We start from the raw sequence: 24,697 nt of genomic DNA on the forward strand, positions 1-24,697 counted from the left end.
ACCTTTTAATCTCTCCTTATATTTTGAATGACAGCCTTGCTGGAGAGAGAATTATTGGCTGCATATTTTTATGATTTAGCACATTGAATATATCCTGCCACTCCTTTCTGGCCTGCCGAGTTTCTGTGGTTAGGTCTGCTGCAAACCTGATCTTTCTTCCCTTGTAGGTTAGGGACTTTTTTTCCTCTGCTGCTTTCATGATTCTTTCCTTGACTGAGTATTTTATGAATTTGACTATGATATGCCTTGTTGATGGTCGGTTTTTCTTGAATTTAAGGGAGTCCTCTGTGCTTCCTGGATTTTGATGTTTGTGTCTTTCCCCAGGTTAGGAAAGTTTTCTGCTATGATTTGCTCACATAATCCTTCTACCCCTTTTTCTCTCTCTTCATCTTCTGGGACCCCTATGATTCTGATGTTGTTCCTTTTTAATGGATCACTGATTTCTCTAATTCTTAAAACATGCTCTTTTGCCTTAGTTTTCCTCTTTTTTTCTGCTTCATTATTGTCCATAAGTTTGTCTTCTATATCGCTTATTCGCTGCTCTGCCTCATCCATCCTTGCTGCTGTGGCATCCATTCAAAATTGCAGCTCAGTTATAGCATTTTGTATTTCATCCTGACTAGCTTTTACTTCTTTTATGTCCTCAGAAAGGGATTCTAATCTATTTTCGACCCCAGCTCTTATTCTTATTATCATGATTCTAAATTCTGGTTCAGACATCTTGCTTGTATCTGTGTTATTAAGTCCCTGGCTGTCGTTTATTCCTGCCCTTGTTTTGGGGTGAATTCCTTCATTTTTTCATTTTGAAGGAAGAGAAGGAATCAATAAGGTAAAGAAAATTAAAATTAAAAAATTAAAACAACAAACACAAAAATACCAAATAAAGAATGCTAGATTTTACATGTGTTTTGTTCTGGGTTCGAAAGGAGCTTGATCAGATATAAAAGGAAAAAGAAAAAAAAGGAAAAGTTTTGAAAATTTGAAAAAATGAATACACTAAAATAGAATAAAATGAAATGATGTAGGTAAAATAGAATTTGAAAAATTTACAAAAAAAGTAAAAAAAATAGAAAAAATTAAAGAAAAGTATTTTTAGGAAAAATTGAAAATAAAAATAAATTTTTTCTCTTTTTGTATTCAAGGAAAAGAAAAGAAATGAAAAAGAAAAAAAAGGAAAATTGAATGGATAGAACAGCGAACAGACTGAAATACGATTGAAATTACAAGGTTTTCCCATTGAAGTCAAACTATGAAGCACTTTATAATCTGTAAACTAAGTAGGCAGAGAGATGTAGTGTTCCTGAAGAGTGAGTTTGGCCCAGTGGATGGGGCTTAGTATAATGTCTCTGTTCTCCACTAGATGGTGCTGCTTAGCTTATTGGGGTGGATATTTGTGGCGCATGTAGGTGTGTATGTGCATGCACAGGAGGTGGGGAAAATGGCATCACCCAGCTACCCAGTCTCTGGTATCGGAACTCTGTTTCCTTGATCAATTACACACCCATCCTTTGTCTCTGGCTCCTGTCCACTCCCTGCTGTTATACTGTCCAAGACCAAGCCCTCAGGTTGCCAGGCAGCACCTTCCTCCTGAGTTTTATCCCAGATGCAGCTCTTTTTCCCAACCCCTCGCTTCTGAAGGACTGCAGCTTTGACCTGTTCTGACCCTCTGCACAAAGGTCTCACTGAGCAATGGCCGGGTCCGGCCACACCCAGGAACATTCACGGGCCCATGCTGCTGCCAATGCCCGGAGACTGCAGCTGGGTGCCAGCCCTCTCCAGAAGAAGTTAACATGATTGTGTAGAAGCAGCATTTCAGGGATTATGGAAAATCACAATACATATCTGGCACCAGGCTTCCCCCTTAACTTCCTTGTTCTAGTACCAGCAAATGTGGTTGTTCTCCCAGTCTGCTTTGATGTTTGCCCGTGGGGTGGCCACACAACCTCTACCAAATGTCCTCCCAGCAGTGAACCGCCTCTCCCAATGTGTCCCAAGGACCCCTGGTCTTCACTCTGCTCCTGGGGATTCACCCTTCCTACCAGAGCACTTCCAGGTGTCAAGCTGTGGAGTTTCAGACTCTGCAGTCTCCCTGTTGATAGAGTCTTAATGGAATTTAAACCCTCTCCCTTCTTCTTTCTCCCTTTTAGTTCAGTCCCTGTGGCTGTTTCCACTTTTCCACTCTCTCTCCTGCTGCTTTTGGAGGGGGAGTGCTTTTCCCATACTCTCCCTCTGTCTCTGTCCTCTCAAAACAGCTCCGTGTCCTCTGTGACTTCTCTCTCCCCCAGTTCACCTCTCCACGCTGCATATCTGCTGAGTTCTGTGGTTCAGGTTGTGCAGATTGTTGTGTTAATCCTCAAATCAGTTTTCTAGGTTTGCAGGATGGTTTAGTGTTGTCTGGCTGTGTTTTATGGACACAAGATGCAAAAAACACCTTCCATGCTGTTATGCCATCTTCTAGATCTTGGTTCTTTTTAATGTAGACATTTATAGTGATACATTTCTTCCTGGTCACTGCTTTTGCTATATCCAAGAGTTGGTATTTCATGTCTTTATTTTTATCAGTCTCCAAGTAATCCTTTTTTTTTTAATTAAAAAAATTAATGTTTATTTATTTATTTTTGAGAGACATAGAGACAGAATGCAAGTGGGGGAGGGGCAGAGACAGAGGGAGACACAGAATCCAAAGCAGGTTCCAGGCTCTGAGCTGTCAGCACAGAGCCTGATGCTGGTTCGAACTCATTAACTATGATATCATGACCTGAACTGAAGCCAACACTTAAACTACTGAGCCACCCAGGCACCCCCTCCAAGTAATTCTTAATTGCCTTTTTGATTTCTTCTTTGAACCATTGGTTATATAAGAGTGTAATGTTTAATTTCCACATATTTTATTTGTGGGTTTCCCAATGTTGTTTATGTTCTCAGTTTCTAATTTTATTTCATTGTGGTTGAAGGACATACTGTGTATTATTTGCATCCTGACAACAGTTTCTTAAACATCATGATTAATTATGAGACGGACGCGCTGCCTACTGCACTAAGGAGGCAGGTACATCATGATTAATTAAAGTAGCATATTATGGTCTGGTTTATACAAAGAGGTTCTAGTCTAAAAATAAAAGCTAAGATATCCAGGGATGTAATTCTGTTGCTTTGGTCACTCCAAACCTGTGGAAGTAGACACTGATCTCACTGCTGTAGTGGTGGTCCTCATGTGTGACTTGCCCTGGCTCAGCCATTGGTTTGAAATTTCCAATAAAGGCCATAAGGGAATGACTCCTGGTTTCAATGACTCCTGGTGTCTTTTACTCCTCTGATTAGAAGAGCAAATTATAATTGCTCCAGGTAAATTTTGCATTTTCACAGTGCTTTCCATTGTTCTTTTTCCTTACAGTACTCTTCCCATTCCTTACCCCAGTTTTTGAACTATTAAATATCTGGATGTTTCCAAAAAAAGTTACTGATTTTTTCACAAAATCTGTAAAAAGGATGAAGGAAAGTCGCCTCAAAGATAAACAAAAGGTAAATCTAGTGGTGGTTACATGTGGATGTTCACTTTTGATCTTTTATTGAGTTGTGTACATCTCATGTGTGTACTTCTGTGTATGTTTTTATGGTAGGTAGAGCACTGTAGGGTTTAGAGCAGGAGAGTTCTGACACTTTAGAATTAAAAAGGTGGAAGTTAAGGAAGGAGATAAGAAAATGAGTCAGAGAAAGAATGTTTAAAATTTAATAATGACCATGGCAACTAGTATGTCACTGCACAAAATTTGGTGAGAGAAAAACTACCACTTCGCTTCAATAAATTGTTGAAGCATAAAAATTACTGTGTAAAAATAATTTTCTGTATTGTAATTTTTCCAGATCTTACATTGGCAAAGAATGCCTTCAATTCTAAGCCTCTTGTTTTACACATTCTCTAGTGGAATGTCCTGTTAGGCACTTCGTGGAGTATAGTCTGTGTTAAACTTGAGCTTGCCATTGTCTGGAGTGGGCAGGAGTCTTCTCTGGGCACTAAGGCTGCAAGATGCCTAAGCCAGTTTTGCCGCATGAGGTCTGGTGGCCAGAAAAGAATGTGTGCTGCACAGGGAGACAGGGCTGGGTACCCCAGGATGTCACTGAAGATTGTGCAGAGTTCTGAGAGGGTGGGGCACTGAAAGATGCTGACACACAGCTTCTCATTGATACTGCAGGGGCCAGGGGATTGATCTTTGTGACCATTCATTAAGAATTAAGGCCAGAGTTAAAAAGGACTGGAATTATGGACTTTCTCTTGAGCAAGCAGGCATGGCAAGAGAGGGAGCAGGCAATTCTTTGGCCAAGAAGCTGTAGTCAAAAGCCAGAAAAGCCGAAGGCAGAAAAGCAGTGAGACACAGTAGCTGGATTCCTGTCAGGGAAGCATCCTGTTCTCCAAGTTTGTACCTGGATGTTTTTGTTTAGTGATGACTCTGACAAAACTAGTGAGACCTTTGTGCATAAAGGGGCCATATTCTCAGGAAAGAAGTTAAGTCCTGCACCCCTGACTTAATTCTGACTTCACAAGTGACTTTTTGTCATTGAAACTTCTCTTTCTGCTTCCAGCACCAAGTGGATTTGCTCCAGCTGATGATTAACTCCCAGAATTCCAAAGAAACAGACACCCATAAAGGTAAGCAAGGAGAGTTTCAGAGAACCAGTGATGGGAGACTCAGAGGCAGGGGTGGTTCTGAGATGTGCAGGAAGGTTTTTAGCAAGTGGAATTCTGCAAATTGAAGAACAACACATGTTTAGATAGAAACGGAGCAGAAGCACTGTTTTCAGAAGCCCACAGCCTCAGGTTTGTTCAGAGCCTGTTGGCAATGATAGACTAAGCAGTCAGTTGTCTGCCACAGGGGAGCTTGTTTCCAATGTGAATCCTGTGGCTTACTCCAGACCCACTGAATCAGAACCTCTGTCTGGAAATTCACATCAAGGCTTCATCACACCAGGAGGCACATGGCCCCATTGTTGGTGACCTTCACTTGGGACACCTGGTTAAAGTTGTGTTCACTGGCATAATATACTTGTAAAGTTTTATTTTTCCCTTCATAATTAATAAATAACTGGTGCAGGAAGCCTTTGCAACTGTGTAAATACTGTGGGTTTTTTTTTTCCAAAGTTTAACTTATTACCTATCTTGTCCATGGATGGCATTCGACTGAAACCATTAATACCATGATGGTTTCAGGATGGTGAATTTCTAAATACATCCTTTCTTCTATATTTATGAGTTAATGTTCCATTGTTAGGGAGCTATTAATCTCTCATGAATTAATTTATTTATATATGTCAGTATGATCTCATATATAACTAAATCTCTTACATCATTTTTATTTAGATCCTCAATTCTCTCACATTTGTCATCTGGAAGGCCTTTCAAGTGGGCTTCTGTGTATTATTTTTATTCTTTCTTCTTTTTAAGGCTCTCAATAGAGTTTATTTTTTATAGCAGTTTTAGGTTCACTAAAATTGAGTGAAAAACACAGAGATTTCCCATATTCCTGTGCTCTACCTACAGACAGCATCCCACATTATCAAAATCCCTCACAATGTGGTGTGTGTGTATATATTATTTATTGTGTGTATGTATTTATTACAATCAATGTCCCTACAATGACACATTATTGCCACCCCAAATCCTTGGCTTACATTACAGTTCACTCTTGGTGTTGTCCATTCTATAGGTTTTAACAAATGTATAATGATGTCTATTCACCTTTACAGTATTCTGTATCCTTTTCCCATATCATTTTCTGAGAATTTCCTTGCATTCTGGTGTGAGACATTCCAGGTTTATCTTTTGTTTCCCCTGATGAGTGTTGGAATCAGCCATTTCTCCATGAATCTGTTTCCTATTAGTGAGAAATGGTATTTAGAAATACAAATCTGGGATCTAGGAGTGTTCATTGCTACTAGGGTTTCTTTGCTTCTATTTTCTCTCAGAAGACCAAGATAAGAACATGAAATATATTTATACAGGAGTGTTAAATGTAAGTATGTCTATATCTATCCATAACCATTGATGTAATTATGTTCTATATATCTGAAAGAAAAAAGGAGTCTTGATTTGTAGTTGTTTCTATGACAGAAATATTCCCATTGTGTTTAATTTCAAGCTATCTCTGGTTTGACAAAAATCTCACAAAATTCTTGAATATTTAGCCATAGATTTTGGAGAAAAAGGATGGTTTATTCCATCATACCACAAAAAAAATATATCCTATATCTATATCTACCATCTATCATCTATCTAATATATATATATGTGTGTGTGTGTGTGTGTGTATATATATATGTATATATATGTGTGTATATATACATATATGTATATGTATATACACATATATGTATATGTATATGTATGTGTATATATATATGTATATATATATGTGTGTGTGTGTATATATATATATGTATACATATATATATATACCTACTCTATTATGTCTGTCTATCTATCTAGTCCTACTGCTTTCTGTGATGAAGGAAATATTCTATATATTCCCAGTTCAGTACAGAACTACTATACACATGTGGTTATTGAGAACTTGACATGTGGCTAGAGTCACTGAAGAACTGAATTTTATATTGTATTTAGTTAATTAAGATTTAAGTATAAATAGTCACATCTGGCAAGTAGCTACTGTATTTGAAAGCACAACTCTAAACTTTGATTATCATGGGGTTCATGGTAATTGAGGGGCAGAATTTGATAGTTGAATTTATCCACAGTAGCATCATAGAAAGTATGACTGGGAAATCAGAACTCTGTAGACCTTTCTTATACTCGTTTTGTATTGCTCTTAGTTGTGAGTTATCTATTTGTGGCAGGTACCATGTTAATTTCAGTGCTCTAAGTATCTAATGGTCTTAACACAGTGCTGATCAAAGAAATTAAAGCCTGACCATGCTGAGTTTCTGCCAGGAGAAAATAAAAAGGGAGGCCAACATATATTCAGAGTGGGACCATTTTCTCAGGAAGGTTACAATCAGGCCATGAGTGAATAAGCATTGCTAATTCCACTTACTGGATTCTGTTTATATTTCATGCTAGCCATTGTCCTTCTATCGATCATTGTTTCTCTTGCTGTTTTAATGTGGTTGATTAGGCTAGCATCAGACACTACCCTTCTAGCTTTTTGTCTGTGTTGTAGTTTCTGTATATATCTGAGATCATCTGCTTGAAGAATGTACCCCAGGTCTTCTATTAGCTGAGACCTCTCAAAGTTGTAATCCAGGCTTCTCAAACTAGGTTGTGTGCAAAACTCCCCACGTCTTGTGAAGCTCAAATGTTGATTTGACAGTTCTAGGGTGAGGTTTGAGATTCTATATTTATAATAAGCTCCCAGATGTTGCAACTGCTGCTGGTCCATGGACCACACTTTGAGTAGCAAGTTTATCTGTACCCCAACATTGTTCTCTTAAGTCTTCACTAGTATGTTAAGATGAAAGATCATTTAATTTTCCTGACTAGCCTTAGCATTGCAAACTCTCCCAAAAAAATTTACGCTGTATTTTAGCTGGAAGAATTAAAATTTTCATGGGGAACAGTGCTATCTCATGTTACTTATGGCTGAAGTACTTTTATGATTCTCCAGTGAACAAACTGATAGCACTGTGTACATTAGACAGAAATGTCATCTTATGAAACTACCCACCTGTGGTGGTGGGGAGGGTGGCATAACCAGAAACAGAAGGCTAAGAATAGTATATACCTTGGGAATAAACAGATCAAGATAACTTATGGCTCTTTCTGGCTCTGGAAGATAGGCATTAGAGTGGAAACCCTTCAGAGTTTGATTCCAAATTGCTTTTATATTTTACTCCTGAGGGATTTGAGAGTTTCAGATGGATTTCTCATAATCTACTATGATGTTTTACATTTGCCTGGTGTAGCTAAAATGCATTTCCTCTCCTTTTAGCTCTGTCTGATCTAGAGCTTGTGGCCCAATCTATTATGTTTATTTTTGCTGGCTATGAGACCACAAGCACTTCTCTTTCCTTCCTTGTGTATGAATTGGCCACTCACCCTGATGTCCAGCAGAAACTGCAGGAGGAGATTGATGCGACTTTCCCCGATAAGGTGAGTGGGTCATACCTGCAAAGGGAATAAGGATGGGCTTGGATATGCCTCAGTAACAGATTAGCCCTCTGATCTAGTGGGTTTTCATAGCAAAGGTTCACTTCTAACTCACATTCCCATATCCAACATAGGTCTTAGTAGAGGATGGGAGTGAGTCTCTGCTCCATATAGGTACTTGGGAATACAGGGCATCGAGGCTCCACTTTTAATACCTGTATTAGTTGGAACTTCATGTTGGCTGTGGAACAAGAACTAGAGTTGTATACCTGCTTTTCAAATGTTTGGCCCTGAACTGACATACATCTCCTCAGTTCACAGTCCATTTGCAAGTTGTTTCCCATAGGTTCACATAGGCTGGGAAATATGGGGGTCTACACGGATATTGGATAAGTAGTGAGTGTCTCTACTACATGCCCTAAGAAGTGTCATCTCAAATTATCTCCATGCCACAAGGCAGGAAACTTAGCTATGGAGAGACAATATAACTTTCTTACACTATCACTAGTATTAAAGAAGCCAGGCTAGGAGCCAGGGTGCCTGGGTCCTGATTGAACTCTAAATCTCTCCAATGTTGGCTCTTAAATATAACACCAAGAGATAGGTACATATTGCCCATGCTGTCTCAGATCTCTTCCCAAACTGGAATTCACTGTTTATGAAGAGACCTGGCCTCTGGGGCTGGAGTGGCTTACTTGGTGAATAGTGAAATCCTGAAGGGACAACTAGAAGATCCTTATAGTGGCAGAGAATGGGGCTGAGAGTAGGGTTCTTATCCCCTTTACAATGGCCCCTACAACTGAAGTTGTTTGTCAACAATTGGTAGCATCCAATCCTACCTACCTCTTGCCATTTTGGGTTGAAAGGAACTGGTGTCTCCCCAAATTATTTATGGTTTTTATATAATATAGTGTCTCTCTCCACATATTGTATATATATTTGAAGAACTAGGAAGCAGGATATTTCCAGTAGAAAAGTTTATGTGGCTAGGGTATTTTTTTATGTTGCATGTTCTCCTTCCTTGGTACAGATGTGTCACCTTATTTTGAAAGAAACAGTGACTTCAGCATTTTTCACTTAAGAGTAAGGGTCATCATATATCAGTCACCTTTGTTCACATGAGGAAAAAAAACACACATAGCTATGGGAAGGATTTCCTGTTTAGGAACAAGTCCTGTTTAGGGGAATGTCCCAATGTTCTCCCCTAGTCATTACTGTTGTATACATATCAGGGGCCATTGAGCAGGTCAAAGGACATGGTAGACATTGAAATGCTCATAAATAGTCTTTACCAAAATACATGTTTCTTAGGGATTCCTAACAGTTCAGTAGTATTGCATAGACTGAGTTGAATGTTGATTCCAAATCTCAATTTATCAAAATCTGTTTCTTTCCTTCTAGGCACCTCCCACTTATGATGCCCTTGTACAGATGGAGTATCTTGACATGGTGTTGAATGAAGCTCTCAGATTATATCCAATTGTTGGTAGACTTGAGAGGGTCTGTAAGAGAGATGTGGAAATCAGTGGTGTGTTCATTCCCAAAGGGGCAGTAGTGATGGTGCCAACTTTTACTCTTCACCGGGACCTGGATCTCTGGCCAGGGCCTGAGGAATTCTGTCCTGAAAGGTATGGGGAACCCTGAAAAAGAGATCCCACCCTCATATAGGAAGATATTCTGATATTTCTTTGTATAGATAACAAATATCTGATTGTTCAGTTGTTTATTTCTATATCTTTTTATATTTAGAAGTATTTTTCTAACTATAAAATGATTATTGTTGTCAAAATTTTACAGATTGTAGTTGAGAGAAAAAGAAACTTAATGTTATCATCAGTACAATATGTCAAGATTATTAATAATTATATGTTACATCTTTGTGGACATTTTCCATGCATATATAGATTACTTAAAGTTAGAATGGCATTATATTTTTTGACTACTTAATGTAACAGTAAACTATAATCAGTAAATTCTATGTGATTTGGGTTTATGATTATATGCATGTATCATAATTTATTTAACCAATATCTTATTTAAGAAAATGGGACTCTTTTATCTTTAAGTTTTTCTGTCCTCTCTAGCTCTATAAATTTACTCCCCACATCCTTACATTCCATGTTTATAAACCTTGGCCACCATTTCCACTAGCCCTACTGGGAAAGGAGAGTCTGTGGAGCTGAGAGTCCTCATCCCTGGCAAGAGGAGCAACCTCATGAGGATGGGGGCGTACACAAATCCTGTGATTTCTCTGGCTGCAGTCCTGTGCCAGCTCCCACCTCTCTTGGTATCTGGGGTTAGTCCAAAGCAAAGTCATCTGCTCTATAGCCATCTGAGACATCCTTCTTGAAGGGTCCTGAACTTTCTCTCTGGGAATCCAGAGCAGAGTCTGACTTTGGGCACAGCTTGAATTCTGTAAAGAGCTGCTGCTTTCCTGTTTATTGTATTGGTGAGAAAAAATTTGGAGTACATTTGTAGGGATCTAGACTTTTAGCTCTGACTCTAAGCTCCCTGATGGCAGGGTCCTTGTCTTGTTGCATGGTGTTCTAGTGCTAGCATTGTGTCTATACATACTACTTGCTGAAAGAAGTCAGAATCGACCAAGTTGTCTGTTTTCTGGACCAAGAGACCTGGTGGTTCCCGCAAGCTCAGAAGTCCCCAGTGCTGTATTTTCTGAAACAGAAAACAGAGACTCCTGGTTCTTCTCTGTGATTCATTCACCAATGAGAGGAAGTACTTACCTCTGTGTGTCAAGGACTATGCCAGGCAGCACCAAGTCCACATATTAAAAATGTCTATTATGGAGAATTTTTGACACACGCACAAGCATATTTTGTAGATGCATGTCTATGAAATACTCTTAATGCATTTATGTGTGCCCATCAACTGTCCAACACCACTAACCTGTATCAGCTGCTCCATCCACAGGCCATAACAATTCCTCATCTTATGCCCATATCTCTTTAAGACACACCACCTCATTCCAGAACGTTGTCCATTTTTTAAAAAATGCTTGTTTATTTTTGAGAAAGAGAGAAGGAAGGGGGCATAGGGAGAGAAAGAGAGAATCCCAAGCAAGTCTGCACGGTCAGCAGAAAACCTGATGTGGGGCTCGAACTCATGAACCCTGAGATCATAACTTGAGCCAAAATCAAGAGTTGAACGGTTAACTGACTGAGCCCCAAATATTTTGTCCACATTTTGAACACTTTTAAAAAATATCTACTGATGTCATTATCACTTTCCGCAAATCTATATTTTTCCTTAATAGGAAGCCTCATGTAACAGACAGAGAAGAATTCAGTGATTACACTCTCTGTCAGTGTGATTATAGAGAGCAGCAGCGTGTGCTCATGTAAATCTTCTGACAGGCTGTTCTGTCGAAGTGGCTGGGGGGGATCCTAGTGGGGAGAGGAGGGAAGAGAAGAGAAAAATCACAATGTAAATCACGGGAGACATTTCTTCTGCTTCCTTCTTGAGCATTTGACCACAGTAAGTCAATGGAGGTAGGAATCTACCTTTTCTTCAGTCAGGCTCATTTCCTGCTTGCCTTTCAGAGTGTGAACATCTCCCCACCCTGACTGTAATTCTAGTGTTTAAGATAACCCTTCCTTTTAACAACATTCATCTCATCTCCTCAATAAGACTGACCACTCCCACAGGGTAATGGGAATGCAGAGAATCTGTAGCTTACAGTTGTCACTGCAGAATAAGCATGGCAGGATTTCAGTGACCAGTCCCCAAGAGTGTCCTGTGTAGTCCTGGTTGAGAACCCCACACATGTCGCTCTTGTGGTTTTTATGTTTCACTAACTTGTTTCCAACTTGATTTGTGGAACCAGGTTCAACAAGAAGAACAAGGATAGTATAAATCCTTATATATACCTGCCTTTTGGAACTGGACCCCGCAACTGCATTGGCATGAGGTTCGCGATTATGAACATGAAACTTGCCCTTGTCAGAGTCCTGCAGAACTTCTCCTTCAAGCCTTGTAAAGAAACAGGTCAGACAGAGAACTTTCTGCATAAAGAATGTTTTACTGGTTTTTTTTAAACTAAGAGATACAGAAAGGATGTGTGTGCGTGAACACCCATACACGTGTGTGTGTGTGTGTGTGTGTGTGTGTGTGTGTGTGTGTGTGTGTGTGTGTGTGTGTATAGGCTCCTTTGTCCTTAATTTGTTCTGTTGGTCATCTCTATTTGGATTCATCTGTGACTTTTAAGTTTCCTTCAGCTCTGAGTGCCACGTCTATGGGTTATTAACACTCAAACATAAGGGCCATCTAGAGTCAGTGCAGTTAGTGTGATATGATTATGCACAGACCTTTGAACTTGAGCAATGTGGTTTTTTTGCGCTATTTTATTTTTTATTATTTATTCATTTAAAAATTTACATCCAAGTTAGTTACCATATAGTGCAATGATTTCAGGAGTAGACTCCAGTGATTTACCCTTTATGTACATGCCCCCCCCAGTGCTTATCCCAACAAGTGTCTTCCTTAATGCCCCTTACCCATTTAGCCCATCCCCCCACCCACAACCCCTCCAGGAATTCTCAGTTTGTTCTCTATATTTAAGAATCTCTCATGTTTTGTCCCCTTCCCTGTTTTTATATTATTTTTGCTTCCCTTCCCTTATGTTAATCTGTTTTGTATCTTAAATTCCACATATGAATGAAGTCATATGATATTTGCCTTTCTGTGACTAATTTTGCTTAGCATAATACCCAGAACTTGAGCAATGTTTTATTTATTTATTTATTTTTATTTTTTGGTGAATAAATCTTTATTTTTTTTCTTTTTTTTTTCAATATATGAAATTTATTGTCAGATTGGTTTCCATACAACACCCAGTGCTCATCCCAAAAGGTGCCCTCCTCCATACCCATCACCCACCCTCCCCTCCCTCCCACCCCCCATCAACCCTCAGTTTGTTCTCAGTTTTTGAGTCTCTTATGCTTTGGCTCTCTCCCACTCTAACCTCTTTTTTTTTTTCCTTCCCCTCCCCCATGGGTTTCTGTTAAGTTTCTCAGGACCCACATAAGAGTGAAAACATATGGTATCTGTCTTTCTCTGTATGGCTTATTTCACTTAGCATCACACTCTCCAGTTCCATCCACGTTGCTACAAAGGGCCATATTTCATTCTTTCTCATTGTCATGTAGTATTCCATTGTGTATATACACCACAATTTTTTTTTTAATTTAATTTTTTATTTTTTAATATATGAAATTTACTGTCAAATTGGTTTCCATACAACACCCAGTGCTCATCCCAAAAGGTGCCCTCCTCAATACCCATCACCCACCCTGCCCTCCCTCCCACCCTGCCCTCCCTCCCACCCCCCATCAACCCTCAGTTTGTTCTCAGTTTTTAACAGTCTCTTATGCTTTGGCTCTCTCCCACTCTAGCCTCTTTTTTTTTTTTTTCCTTCCCCTCCCCCATGGGTTTCTGTTATGTTTCTCAGGATCCACATAAGAGTGAAACCATATGGTATCTGTCTTTCTCTGTATGGCTTATTTCACTTAGCATCACACTCTCCAGTTCCATCCATGTTGCTACAAAAGGCCATATTTCATTTTTTCTCATTGCCACGTAGTATTCCATTGTGTATATAAACCACAATTTCTTTATCCATTCATCAGTTGATGGACATTTAGGCTCTTTCCATAATTTGGCTATTGTTGAGAGTGCCGCTATAAACATTGGGGTACAGGTGCCCCTATGCATCAGTACTCCTGTATCCCTTGGGTAAATTCCTAGCAGTGCTATTGCTGGGTCATATGGTAGGTCTATTTTTAATTTTCTGAGGAACCTCCACACTGCTTTCCAGAGCGGCTGCACCAATTTGCATTCCCACCAACAGTGCAAGAGGGTTCCTGTTTCTCCACATCCTCTCCAGCATCTATAGTCTCCTGATTTCTTCATTTTGGCCACTCTGACTGGCGTGAGGTGATATCTGAGTGTGGTTTTGATTTGTATTTCCCTGATAAGGAGCGACGTTGAACATCTTTTCATGTGCCTGTTGGCCATCCGGATGTCTTCTTTAGAAAAGTGTCTATTCATGTTTTCTGCCCATTTCTTCACTGGGTTATTTGTTTTTCGGGTGTGGAGTTTGATGAGCTCTTTATAGATTTTGGATACTAGCCCTTTGTCCGTTGTGTCATTTGCAAATATCTTTTCCTATTCCGTTGGTTGCCTTTTAGTTTTGTTGGTTGTTTCCTTTGCTGTGCAGAAGCTTTTTATCTTCATAAGGTCCCAGTAATTCACTTTTGCTTTTAATTCCCTTGCCTTTGGGGATGTGCCGAGTAAGAGATTGCTACGGCTGAGGTCAGAGAGGTCTTTTCCTGCTTTCTCCTCTAAGGTTTTGATGGTTTCCTGTCTCACATTCAGGTCCTTTATCCATTTTGAGTTTATTTTTGTGAATGGTGTGAGAAAGTGGTCTAGTTTCAACCTTCTGCATGTTGCTGTCCAGTTCTCCCAGCACCATTTGTTAAAGAGACTGTCTTTTTTCCATTGGATGTTCTTTCCTGCTTTGTCAAAGATGAGTTGGCCATATGTTTGTGGGTCTAGTTCTGGGGTTTCTATTCTATTCCATTGGTCTATGTGTCTGTTTTTGTGCCAATACCATGCTGTCTTGATGATGACAGCTTTGTAGTAGAGGCTAAAGTCTGGGATTGTGATGCCTCCTGCTTTGGTCTTCTTCTTCAAAATTACTTTGGCTATTCGGGGCCTTTTGTGGTTCCATATGAATTTTAGGATTGCTTGTTCTAGTTTCGAGAAGAATGCTGGTGCAATTTTGATTGGGATTGCATTGAATGTGTAGATAGCTTTGGGTAGTATTGACATTTTGACAATATTTATTCTTCCAATCCATGAGCAGGGAATGTCTTTCCATTTCTTTATATCTTCTTCAATTACCTGCATAAGCTTTCTATAGTTTTCAGCATACAGATCTTTTACATCTTTGGTTAGATTTATTCCTAGGTATTTTATGCTTCTTGGTGCAATTGTGAATGGGATCAGTTTCTTCATTTGTCTTTCTGTTGCTTCATTGTTAGTGTATAAGAATGCAACTGATTTCTGCACGTTGATTTTGTATCCTGCAACTTTGCTGAATTCATGTATCAGTTCTAGCAGACTTTTGGTGGAGTCTATCGGATTTTCCATGTATAATATCATGTCATCTGCAAAAAGCGAAAGCTTGACTTCATCTTTGCCAATTTTGATGCCTTTGATTTCCTTTTGTTGTCTGATTGCTGATGCTAGAACTTCCAGCACTATGTTAAACAAGAGCGATACACACCACAATTTCTTTATCCATTCATCAGTTGATGGACATTTAGGCTCTTTCCACAATTTGGCTATTGTTGAGAGTGCTGCTATAAACATTGGGGTACAAGGGCCCCTATGCATCAGTACTCCTGTATCCCTTGGGTAAATTCCTAGCAGTGCTATTGCTGGGTCATAGGGTAGGTCTATTTTTAATTTTCTGAGGAACCTCCACACTGTTTTCCAGAGCGGCTGCACCAATTTGCATTCCCACCAACAGTGCAAGAGGGTTCCCGTTTCTCCACATCCTCTCCAGCATCTATAGTCTCCTGATTTGTTCATTTTGGCCACTCTGACTGGCGTGAGGTGATATCTGAGTGTGGTTTTGATTTGTATTTCCCTGATGAGGAGTGACGTTGAGCATCTTTTCATGTGCCTGTTGGCCATCCGGATGTCTTCTTTAGAGAAGTGTCTATTCATGTTTTCTGCCCATTTCTTCACTGGGTTATTTGTTTTTCGGGTGTGGAGTTTGGTGAGCTCTTTATAGATTTTGGATACTAGCCCTTTGTCCGATATGTCATTTGCAAATATCTTTTCCCATTCCGTTGGTTGCCTTTTAGTTTTGTTGGTTGTTTCCTTTGCTGTGCAGAAGCTTTTTATCTTCATAAGGTCCCAGTAGTTCATTTTTGCTTTTAATTCCCTTGCCTTTGGGGATGTGTCAAGTAAGAAATTGCTACGACTGAGGTCAGAGAGGTCTTTTCCTGCTTTCTCCTCTAGGGTTTTGATGGTTTCCTGTCTCACATTCAGGTCCTTTATCCATTTTGAGTTTGTTTTTGTGAATGGTGTAAGAAAGTGGTCTAGTTTCATTCTTCTGCATGTTGCTGTCCAGTTCTTCCAGCACCATTTGTTAAAGAGACTGTCTTTTTTCCATTGGATGTTCTTTCCTGCTTTGTCAAAGATGAGTTGGCCATACGTTTGTGGGTCTAGTTCTGGGGTTTCTATTCTATTCCATTGGTCTATGTGTCTGTTTTTGTGCCAATACCATGCTGTCTTGATGATGACAGCTTTGTAGTAGAGGCTAAAGTCTGGGATTGTGATGCCTCCTGCTTTGGTCTTCTTCTTCAAAATTACTTTAGCTATTCGGGGCCTTTTGTGGTTCCATATGAATTTTAGGATTGCTTGCTCTAGTTTCGAGAAGAATGCTGGTGCAATTTTGATTGGGATTGCATTGAATGTGTAGATAGCTTTGGGTAGAGTTGACATTTTAACAATATTTATTCTTCCAATCCATGAGCACGGAATGTTTTTCCATTTCTTTGTATCTTCTTCAATTTCCTTCATAAGCTTTTCATAGTTCTCAGCATACAGATCTTTTACATCTTTGGTCAGGTTTATTCCTAGGTATTTTATGCTTCTTGGTGCAATTGTGAATGGGATCAGTTTCTTTATTTGTCTTCTGTTGCTTCATTGTTAGTGTATAATAATGCAACTGATTTCTGTACATTGATTTTGTATCCTGCAACTTTGCTGAATTCATGTATCAGTTCTAGCAGACTTTTGGTGGAGTCTATCGGATTTTCCATGTATAATATCATGTCATCTGCAAAAAGTGAAAGCTTGACTTCATCTTTGCCAATTTTGATGCCTTTCATTTCCTTTTGTTGTCTGATTGCTGATGTTAGCACTTCCAACACTATGTTAAACAACAGCAGTGAGAGTGGACATCCCTGTCATGTTCCTGATCTCAGGGAAAAATTGAGCAATGTTTTAAACTTCTTTCAAGTCCACTGAAAGGAAGGGAACATGTAGTGCACAGTAATGATGTGCAGTGATGAACACAACATGACTTTTGAATGATGCTGTTCTCTACCACAACTTACAGATGCTCTCATAACTGTGGTTCACAACCCCTCCTTGTACATTGCAATCAGTAGGTTCTTTTCACAATCCTGATGCCCAGGCCAAATCAGAAACTCTAATATAATTCACCCAGAGTGGGCTTTAAAAGTACCCTCAATTAGTATCCAAAATCTATAAAGAGCTCACCAAACTCCACACCCGAAAAACAAATAACCCAGTGAAGAAATGGGCAGAAAACATGAATAGACACTTCTCTAAAGAAGACATCCGGATGGCCAACAGGCACATGAAAAGATGCTCAACGTCACTCCTCATCAGGGAAATACAAATCAAAACCACACTCAGATATCACCTCACGCCAGTCAGAGTGGCCAAAATGAACAAATCAGGAGACTATAGATGCTGGAGAGGATGTGGAGAAACGGGAACCCTCTTGCACTGTTGGTGGGAATGCAAACTGGTGCAGCCACTCTGGAAAACAGTGTGAAGGTTCCTCAGAAAATTAAAAATAGACCTACCCTATGACCCAGCAATAGCACTGCTAGGAATTTACCCAAGGGATACAGGAGTACTGATGCATAGGGGCCCTTGTACCCCAATGTTTATAGCAGCACTCTCAACAATAGCCAAATTGTGGAAAGAGCCTAAATGTCCATCAACTGATGAATGGATAAAGAAATTGTGGTGTATATACACAATGGAATACTACATGACAATGAGAAAGAATGAAATATGGCCCTTTGTAGCAACGTGGATGGAACTGGAGAGTGTGATGCTAAGTGAAATAAGCCATACAGAGAAAGACAGATACCATATGTTTTCACTCTTATGTGGGTCCTGAGAAACTTAACAGAAACCCATGGGGGAGGGGAAGGAAAAAAAAAAAAAAGAGGTTAGAGTGGGAGAGAGCCAAAGCATAAGAGACTCTTAAAACCTGAGAACAAACTGAGGGTTGATGGGGGGTGGGAGGGAGGGGAGGGTGGGTGATGGGTATTGAGGAGGGCACCTTTTGGGATGAGCACTGGGTGTTGTATGGAAACCAATTTGACAATAAATTTCATATATTGAAAAAAATAAAAAAAAATAAAAGTGCCCTCATTGCTTCTCATGTGCAAGTGAGGTTGAGAATCAATGGTGGGAAGCAAGTCTACCAGATGTGAAGGACTCCCATGGTCCAGACCATCCTGGCTACTTGGCACCACATTCCATGAGCCCTGCCCCAGTCAAGCTTTGCTCCATTTATAGGCAATGGGGCCATCATGAATGTATATTCCTACTGGGAGAAGCAATAGGATATTTAGCATTGAGGATGGCCATACAATAAAATGTGTAATATCCATTCAAGATGGTCTTGCAAACTCAACATACACAAAATTAACTGTATCACTTTTCAAATGGTTGCCATAATGGCTAAGAACCTGTTTTAAGTTTTAAATGCTCATCCTTTTACTTAAAATTTAAATCAAAAAAGAATACAAAACAACATGGGTTTGTGTCCAGCCTGGTACAGAGTAGACACTCAATAGATATTCTTTTGAGTGAATGATGGATGAATGTTTCCATACTCTGGTCTTGACAGCTTACAAAGTTTAAGGAATATGAGATATATTAATATAAAAGTAGTATTTATATGTTTAAACTCTTACTCTCCTTCATGTATCTTGCCTGCTTTGCTTCTATTGTCAGTAGGGCTTCATTTGTTGGTTTTCATATGATTTTTAACTTTTGCAGATCCCACCAAAATTAAACGCTCTAAGTATTATTCAACCAGAAAAACCCATTGTTCTCAAGGTTGAGCTGAGAGATGGGAGTGTGAATCGAGCTTGACTTTCCCTAAGGACTTCCCCTTTGTTCTTCAAGAACCTGTGTCCCAGAATACCAGAGGCCTCCATTTACTTTGTGAGTACAACCCAGAAATGAAGATGGGCTTCATGAAGTGCCTGTGTTGGATGACTAGGGATTCCATAGCTTTCTCAGTCTCTGTGTGGAGCATTATATCTTGTGGAGAGTAAAGGAGGTGACTAATAAGTGCCAGACATGTAGACTCAGCCTATCTGGCTCCCATAGACCACCCCCAGTTATACCATCTACTTCCCTAAGCACTGATCAAGAATAAAAATTTCTCAACAATTTTATCAACAAACTTTCATGAAACAAGAATTTTTGTAGTAGTTGTTGTGGTGACATATCACATGTCTCATTTTCAATATTCTATATTAAGTATGACACTGATCATGTCAATAAACATCTCTTTACAAAAGTATTAACTGATACCTTCTTGCACATACAGAGGGAATTGTACAACTGATGCGTGAGAGCCAGTGACTGAATGTTTTTCACCATCACAATCACTGAGTGGGTGGGATTGTTTAGAACTCCAACATAATATGTTAAGATAGGTGAGAGTTGATCGATCCATTGTGACTTTACCCACTGCTCATAAAGTGTATTGAAAGTATATTCATAATTTAGTTGTACTGTTTTTAGAGCACATGTTTTTTATAGCATTCAATTGAGGTAGTTAGTATTATTATTAGTTGTATTTTAATGTTTTTATCTCATCTGCCCTGATGTTCTGTTAGACAGGGAACATATTTTCTCTTCATGTTCCAGCCTCAGTTCTCAAATGTCCTGACACAATGAACATTGAACAAGAGGTGGTTGATTGGTTAGTTGATTGGACAGAAAAGCTAAAAGTATTTGTCCATTTCAGTTGGTATCAGAAACTACACAGGATTCTGCTTTTCCTTCCCTCCACACCCCACCCTTCTTTCCCTTCTCCACTCTCTTTTTTTTTTTTAAGTTCATTTATTTATATTGAGAGAGAGAGAACGTATGCACAGGGGAGGGAGGGAGGGAGGGAGGGAGGGAGAGATAGAGAGAGAGAGAGAGAGAGAGAGAGAGAGAGAGAGAGAGAGAATATCCCAATCAGGCTCCAAGCTGTCAGTTCAGAGCCTGACACGGGGATTGATCTCACAAACCATGAGATCATGACCTGAGCCAAAATCAGGAGCTGGATGCTTAACTGACTGAGCCACCCAGTAGCCCCTCCCTCCTCTCTCTTCTCTTCCATTGCCTGTCCTTCCTGGATAACTCAGTCCTAAAGCCAATAGGTGAAGAACAGCCAGATTGGCAGCCACACATTGGGCATCAGGGACAGAGAATGGAGGCACAGTGACTCCAAGACAGAGACAGAATAGCATAGGGAGGGTGTCCACATGAAGAAGCAGCCTGCCATGAGTGTGGAAGCCCAAGCTCAGTGAGAAGGGTGTCCACACAGAGGGATAGCCTAGTCCAAAGCCAGAGCCTAAATATGGTGTGGACAACCCAAGTAATATGAGGGGGGTATCCGTGAGTGTTAGGTATGGAATGGCTATTAGTTACATAAAGGGGAATAAATTAAGGGAGTAAATATATTAAGGATAAATAGAAGCCAGGTTTCTTACTGTTGGAGAAGAGAGTCACTGATGGAAAGGGAGAAAACCAGAATGAGATTATGTATTCAGAGATTGGAACTGAATGTATCAGTGAAAAATCCTGCTTTTCTAGAGAGATAGATGATAAGTAGATTGATATAAATAGATGTGTGTGCCTGTATGAAAACACATATCCCCTACCTGTCTGACAGACAGTTCTTAGAAACAGTAACACTGTTAGAGCATTGAACACAGTTTGTGCCCAGATCTTGGCTTATAAGCATAATTTTCCACTGAAAAGACTAGGGTTTTTCAGAGAAATGGCCAATTCCAGGCTGGGGGAGCACATGATGAGCCTGGAGCATCTTGTCCTGCCCAGTGATTGGGACATGTCCACAAGATAAGGAGCCAGCCTGAGGGGCTTCACCGACCAGTCAGGCACAATTTAGACATCAGGAAAACTAACAATAGGAAGGGATTAAGACCCATTGAATAAAATAGGAAGACACGAGTACCCACAGGTGTAATAAATACAGGATTGATTACAATTGATGAGGACACTGATGTGGTTTCAAAGTACTACCGCTCAAACACCCATGAGTTGCCAGAAGGAAAGAGCAGGTCACAGAGCAGAGACCTTGTGAATGAGTGAGCATTATCAGGAACAGGAAGAAGTGATGACAGGTCACATGATAAGATGCATTAAGAAGAACTCGGTGTCACCTCTGGGATATTCTTGCCAAAGAGACAAACCTGAAAGAAATCCTGAAAAAAGTCAGACAAACCCAAATAGGAATATCTACTCCTAATCTGTACCTGGTGTGCAATCTTCAACAAAGTCAAGGTCATGAAAGTGATTTAGAAGAAGAAAAGAAGAAGAAGAAGGAGGAGGAGGAGGGGGAAGAGGAGGAGGAGAAGGAGGAGGAGGAGGAGAAACAAGCCCATATTGGAGTCACTTGCCTGCCAACCCCAGCTCACAGTAAACCAAGACTAATAAGAGTTCAACCTATCCTAGGAAGGTGACCTTTTAACAGTCTGGCTGAAATTTCCAGACAGGCACTAGTGAGTCATATGCAAGATAGAAACCTGTGGGTCCTTCCCCCAGAGAAGGAGTCCTGTCCTGAAACAATTTTCCTTTCAAGCACTTCCTGCCCCACCCTCCTTCCTCTAAAACCCTGCATCTTGTACACCTCCTGGGAGCATCTGTCTGCCTGTCAGGTGGATGCTACCAATTAATGAATTGCTTAATAAAACCAATGAGTTCTTCACCTTGACTAGCTGGAATTTTGCTTTCAAAAAAAGCCAGAGACACACTAAGGAAGTGTTCCAGACTGAACTACAGAGACTAAAGAGGGGTGACATGGAAAATCAATGCATGGGTTAGGTCCTTTGCTATGAAGGACATTATGGGAACAGTGGGGGAATTAAGGGTTCTAACAGTTACATGGCAGTAATGTGTCAGTGTCCATGCCCTGACTTTGATGGAGAATTTTTTGTAGGAATTACAGTAGATTATGAAATATCACTTCAGCATTTACTCTGAGATTGGTCAGGAACATAGTTCTTGAAACAGACTCTTCTAGAAGCTTGTGCTTGTTTTTAAGAACAGAGGGTCACAAAAACACCTTGGGCTACACAGCTCTCCCCCTCCCTTGCCTTAGTCTCACTTGTACACTTATTTAGTACAGGAGGCAGCATCACACAGTAATTGGGAGATGGGAAGCTCTGAAGCTGGAGCCTCTGGGGTTTGAATCCCAGCTCAGTCAGTTTGAGTCTTGACCAATCTATGGCTTTGGGTAAATGAGAAAAAGGTGCCTCTTTGCATAACTGGGCCCACAGGGCTTGGGCCTTCCACCTCTAAAGACACTCGTATGTGGGACCTTGAACTAATTACTTAACACCTTACTGCCTTGGTACTTAGTGCCTCAGAGTCTATAAAACAGGGGGGTAATGCCAGTGCCTATCTGAAGTGATGATGGAATCAGATGATGTGTGTGTGAGGTACTTAGGGCACAGACCAGGGGGCACGCAGCGAGCATGTAATCAATGTCAGCTATTACCTTCATGGCTGTATTATCTTCAGTCCTTAGGAGGCCATGTTGGCTTTGACATTTGGGCTCCAGCCTTGTCAACTCCAGCTTCAATCTGCCATTTTAGAAAGTAATTACATACATTATTCAGAGAGCTTTAACTATGAAGTTAGTGGTGTGTCAGCTGATGCTGTTCAGGAATTTTCCAAAGAGCAATATCAACAACCCCATTCTAGAAGTGTCTTTGTCATGTGAAAATTAATCATGTGACCCCCACTGAAAAGGAGTGGGGAGGTTTGGCAGGGGGCACTGTCACACCCTACCACTCAGACCCAACTGGAAGAGATGGACTTGACCTTGCACTACTTTATTATCCCAGCTGCAGGAAGAAGGGCTTCCCTTGTCACTATAACCCAGCAACCCTTCTCCACAACAAGAACTCTGCCAATGAGAAGACACCACACTTCAAACTCCCAGGTTACTCCATGCACTTCAGTTTATAACCCCCTTCCCAGCCTCCCCTTTTCTCCTGAAAAAAAGTATACCTCATCTTCATTCTTCAAACTTGGCCTAAGTTTTGCTACAGCTTGTTTGTCCTGGATTGCAATTCTCTTTTTTTCCCAAATAACACCCTTGTATGTGGTCAAACAACTGGCAGTTTTCATTTTAAAAGCTAAGAGTCATCACAACTAAGCATGGATGGTCTTGAGGGCAGGTCTTCACTGCAGTGACAGGAGGGAAACCTTCCCACTGCATTCAGTGGGCTTTCTCCAGTCCTCCCTTAAGATTGCTTTTCTGGTGCCAGAGTTCTGACCAGTCTGTCTGGTCATGTCCGGGCTGTTCAGTGTCCAGGATGCATGAAAAGCTAGGATGAGATGTGATTATCTCTTCAGGGGTCAAAAATAGGTGGGACCTGGAAATGCCAAGTCAACATTAGCTAATTTAGAGATTTGTTTTCTCTCCTGTGACAGACTGACTTCTGCAGAGTAGGTGAGTGTCCATGGGGCTGGAAAGCCCTGTTGAGTATGTGAACTTCCATATTCACTCCTTTAGGCCAAGAATTTTTTCAATCCAAGTAATCTTGTGTGAAGATGTTAATACATTTTTTTAAGTGTAGTATTATAAGTCTGTATGTAAGTATATAGGATTCTATCTATCATCTATTTACCCGTTATATCTCTTTATCATCTATCCATATGTACCTATTTATCTGTCATGTGTATCTATCTATTCCATCTATCTATCTATCTATCTATCTATCTATCTAATCTATCTATCCCATCTGTCAATCATATCTATCTATCTATCTACCTATCATCTGTGAATGTATCTATAAAGAAAGAAATGTCTGAGGAGCCTCTGGTATTCAGCCCCCAGCTGTTTGAGTCTCTCCAATGCAGATATGCAGATATATGAACAGAGCCTTCAGGATGACTTCAGCACCAGTCTGTCTGCAACCACATGAGACCCCGAAACAAGAGCTGCCCACCTGAATCTGGTCAACCCCAGATTCATGGGCAAAATAGATTGTTTAATCCTTTGGGGTGATCTGTCACACTACATTAAATCATTGGAATATCCCTCCTTCACTACAGTGGAAGAGAGATGACTATTGTGGGAATCTAGAGGAAGTCACCATCTTACAGTTCCTATGAATTGTGGAGGCAACTGTGGGGTTGTGGGTGAGCTCAGAGAAAAAAGTGATGAAGTCTAAGCAGGGCTGGCCCTTGGAGTCCCATGGGTCAGGACAAAGGGAAGAAAGGAAAATACTGACTTCACTGAGCCCCTGTCACATGCTGGGCCTTCTGGGCACCAAGGCACCAAGGGCTCCAGCATGCCTCTCAGTAGGGCAACATTGTAGCTGTGGGGGGTAGCCAGCTTTGAAGAGTTCCCCAGTGTCTCCCTCCTACTGGTGTGTAGTCTCTGCCCCGTGAACAGGGCTGGCCTATGAAACCAGGAGGATATTGTGGGGCTGAGGGTGTGTGGCTTCTGGAGCTGAGTCATAAGAGATGAAGATGCTTCCA

General features: G+C 40.4%; 2 protein-coding genes and 1 pseudogene across 3 annotated transcripts in view; 2 read left to right on the forward strand and 1 right to left on the reverse strand.

Annotated features, from left to right (window-relative positions):
* Positions 1-19,490, forward strand: part of LOC132674742 (cytochrome P450 3A12) — a 93,159-nt gene extending 73,669 nt beyond the window's left edge. The window contains exons 8-12 of the mRNA XM_078439843.1: positions 3,395-3,522; positions 4,582-4,648; positions 7,941-8,101; positions 9,500-9,726; positions 18,959-19,490. Coding sequence (XP_078295969.1) covers positions 3,395-3,522; positions 4,582-4,648; positions 7,941-8,101; positions 9,500-9,726; positions 18,959-18,974 — 599 coding nt within the window. The 3' untranslated portion in view covers positions 18,975-19,490. The remainder of the gene's footprint in view (positions 1-3,394; positions 3,523-4,581; positions 4,649-7,940; positions 8,102-9,499; positions 9,727-18,958) is intronic.
* Positions 1-24,697, reverse strand: part of TRIM4 (tripartite motif containing 4) — a 423,353-nt gene that overhangs the window by 249,964 nt on the left and 148,692 nt on the right. The gene's annotated exons all lie outside the window — the stretch shown is intronic.
* The window catches only part of LOC132677245 (cytochrome P450 3A12-like), a 124,985-nt pseudogene that overhangs the window by 11,761 nt on the left and 88,527 nt on the right, over positions 1-24,697 (forward strand). The gene's annotated exons all lie outside the window — the stretch shown is intronic.

Source organism: Panthera onca, chromosome E3 (assembly GCF_046562875.1).
Source record: "Panthera onca isolate mPanOnc1 chromosome E3, mPanOnc1 haplotype 2, whole genome shotgun sequence".
NCBI lineage: Eukaryota > Metazoa > Chordata > Mammalia > Carnivora > Felidae > Panthera > Panthera onca.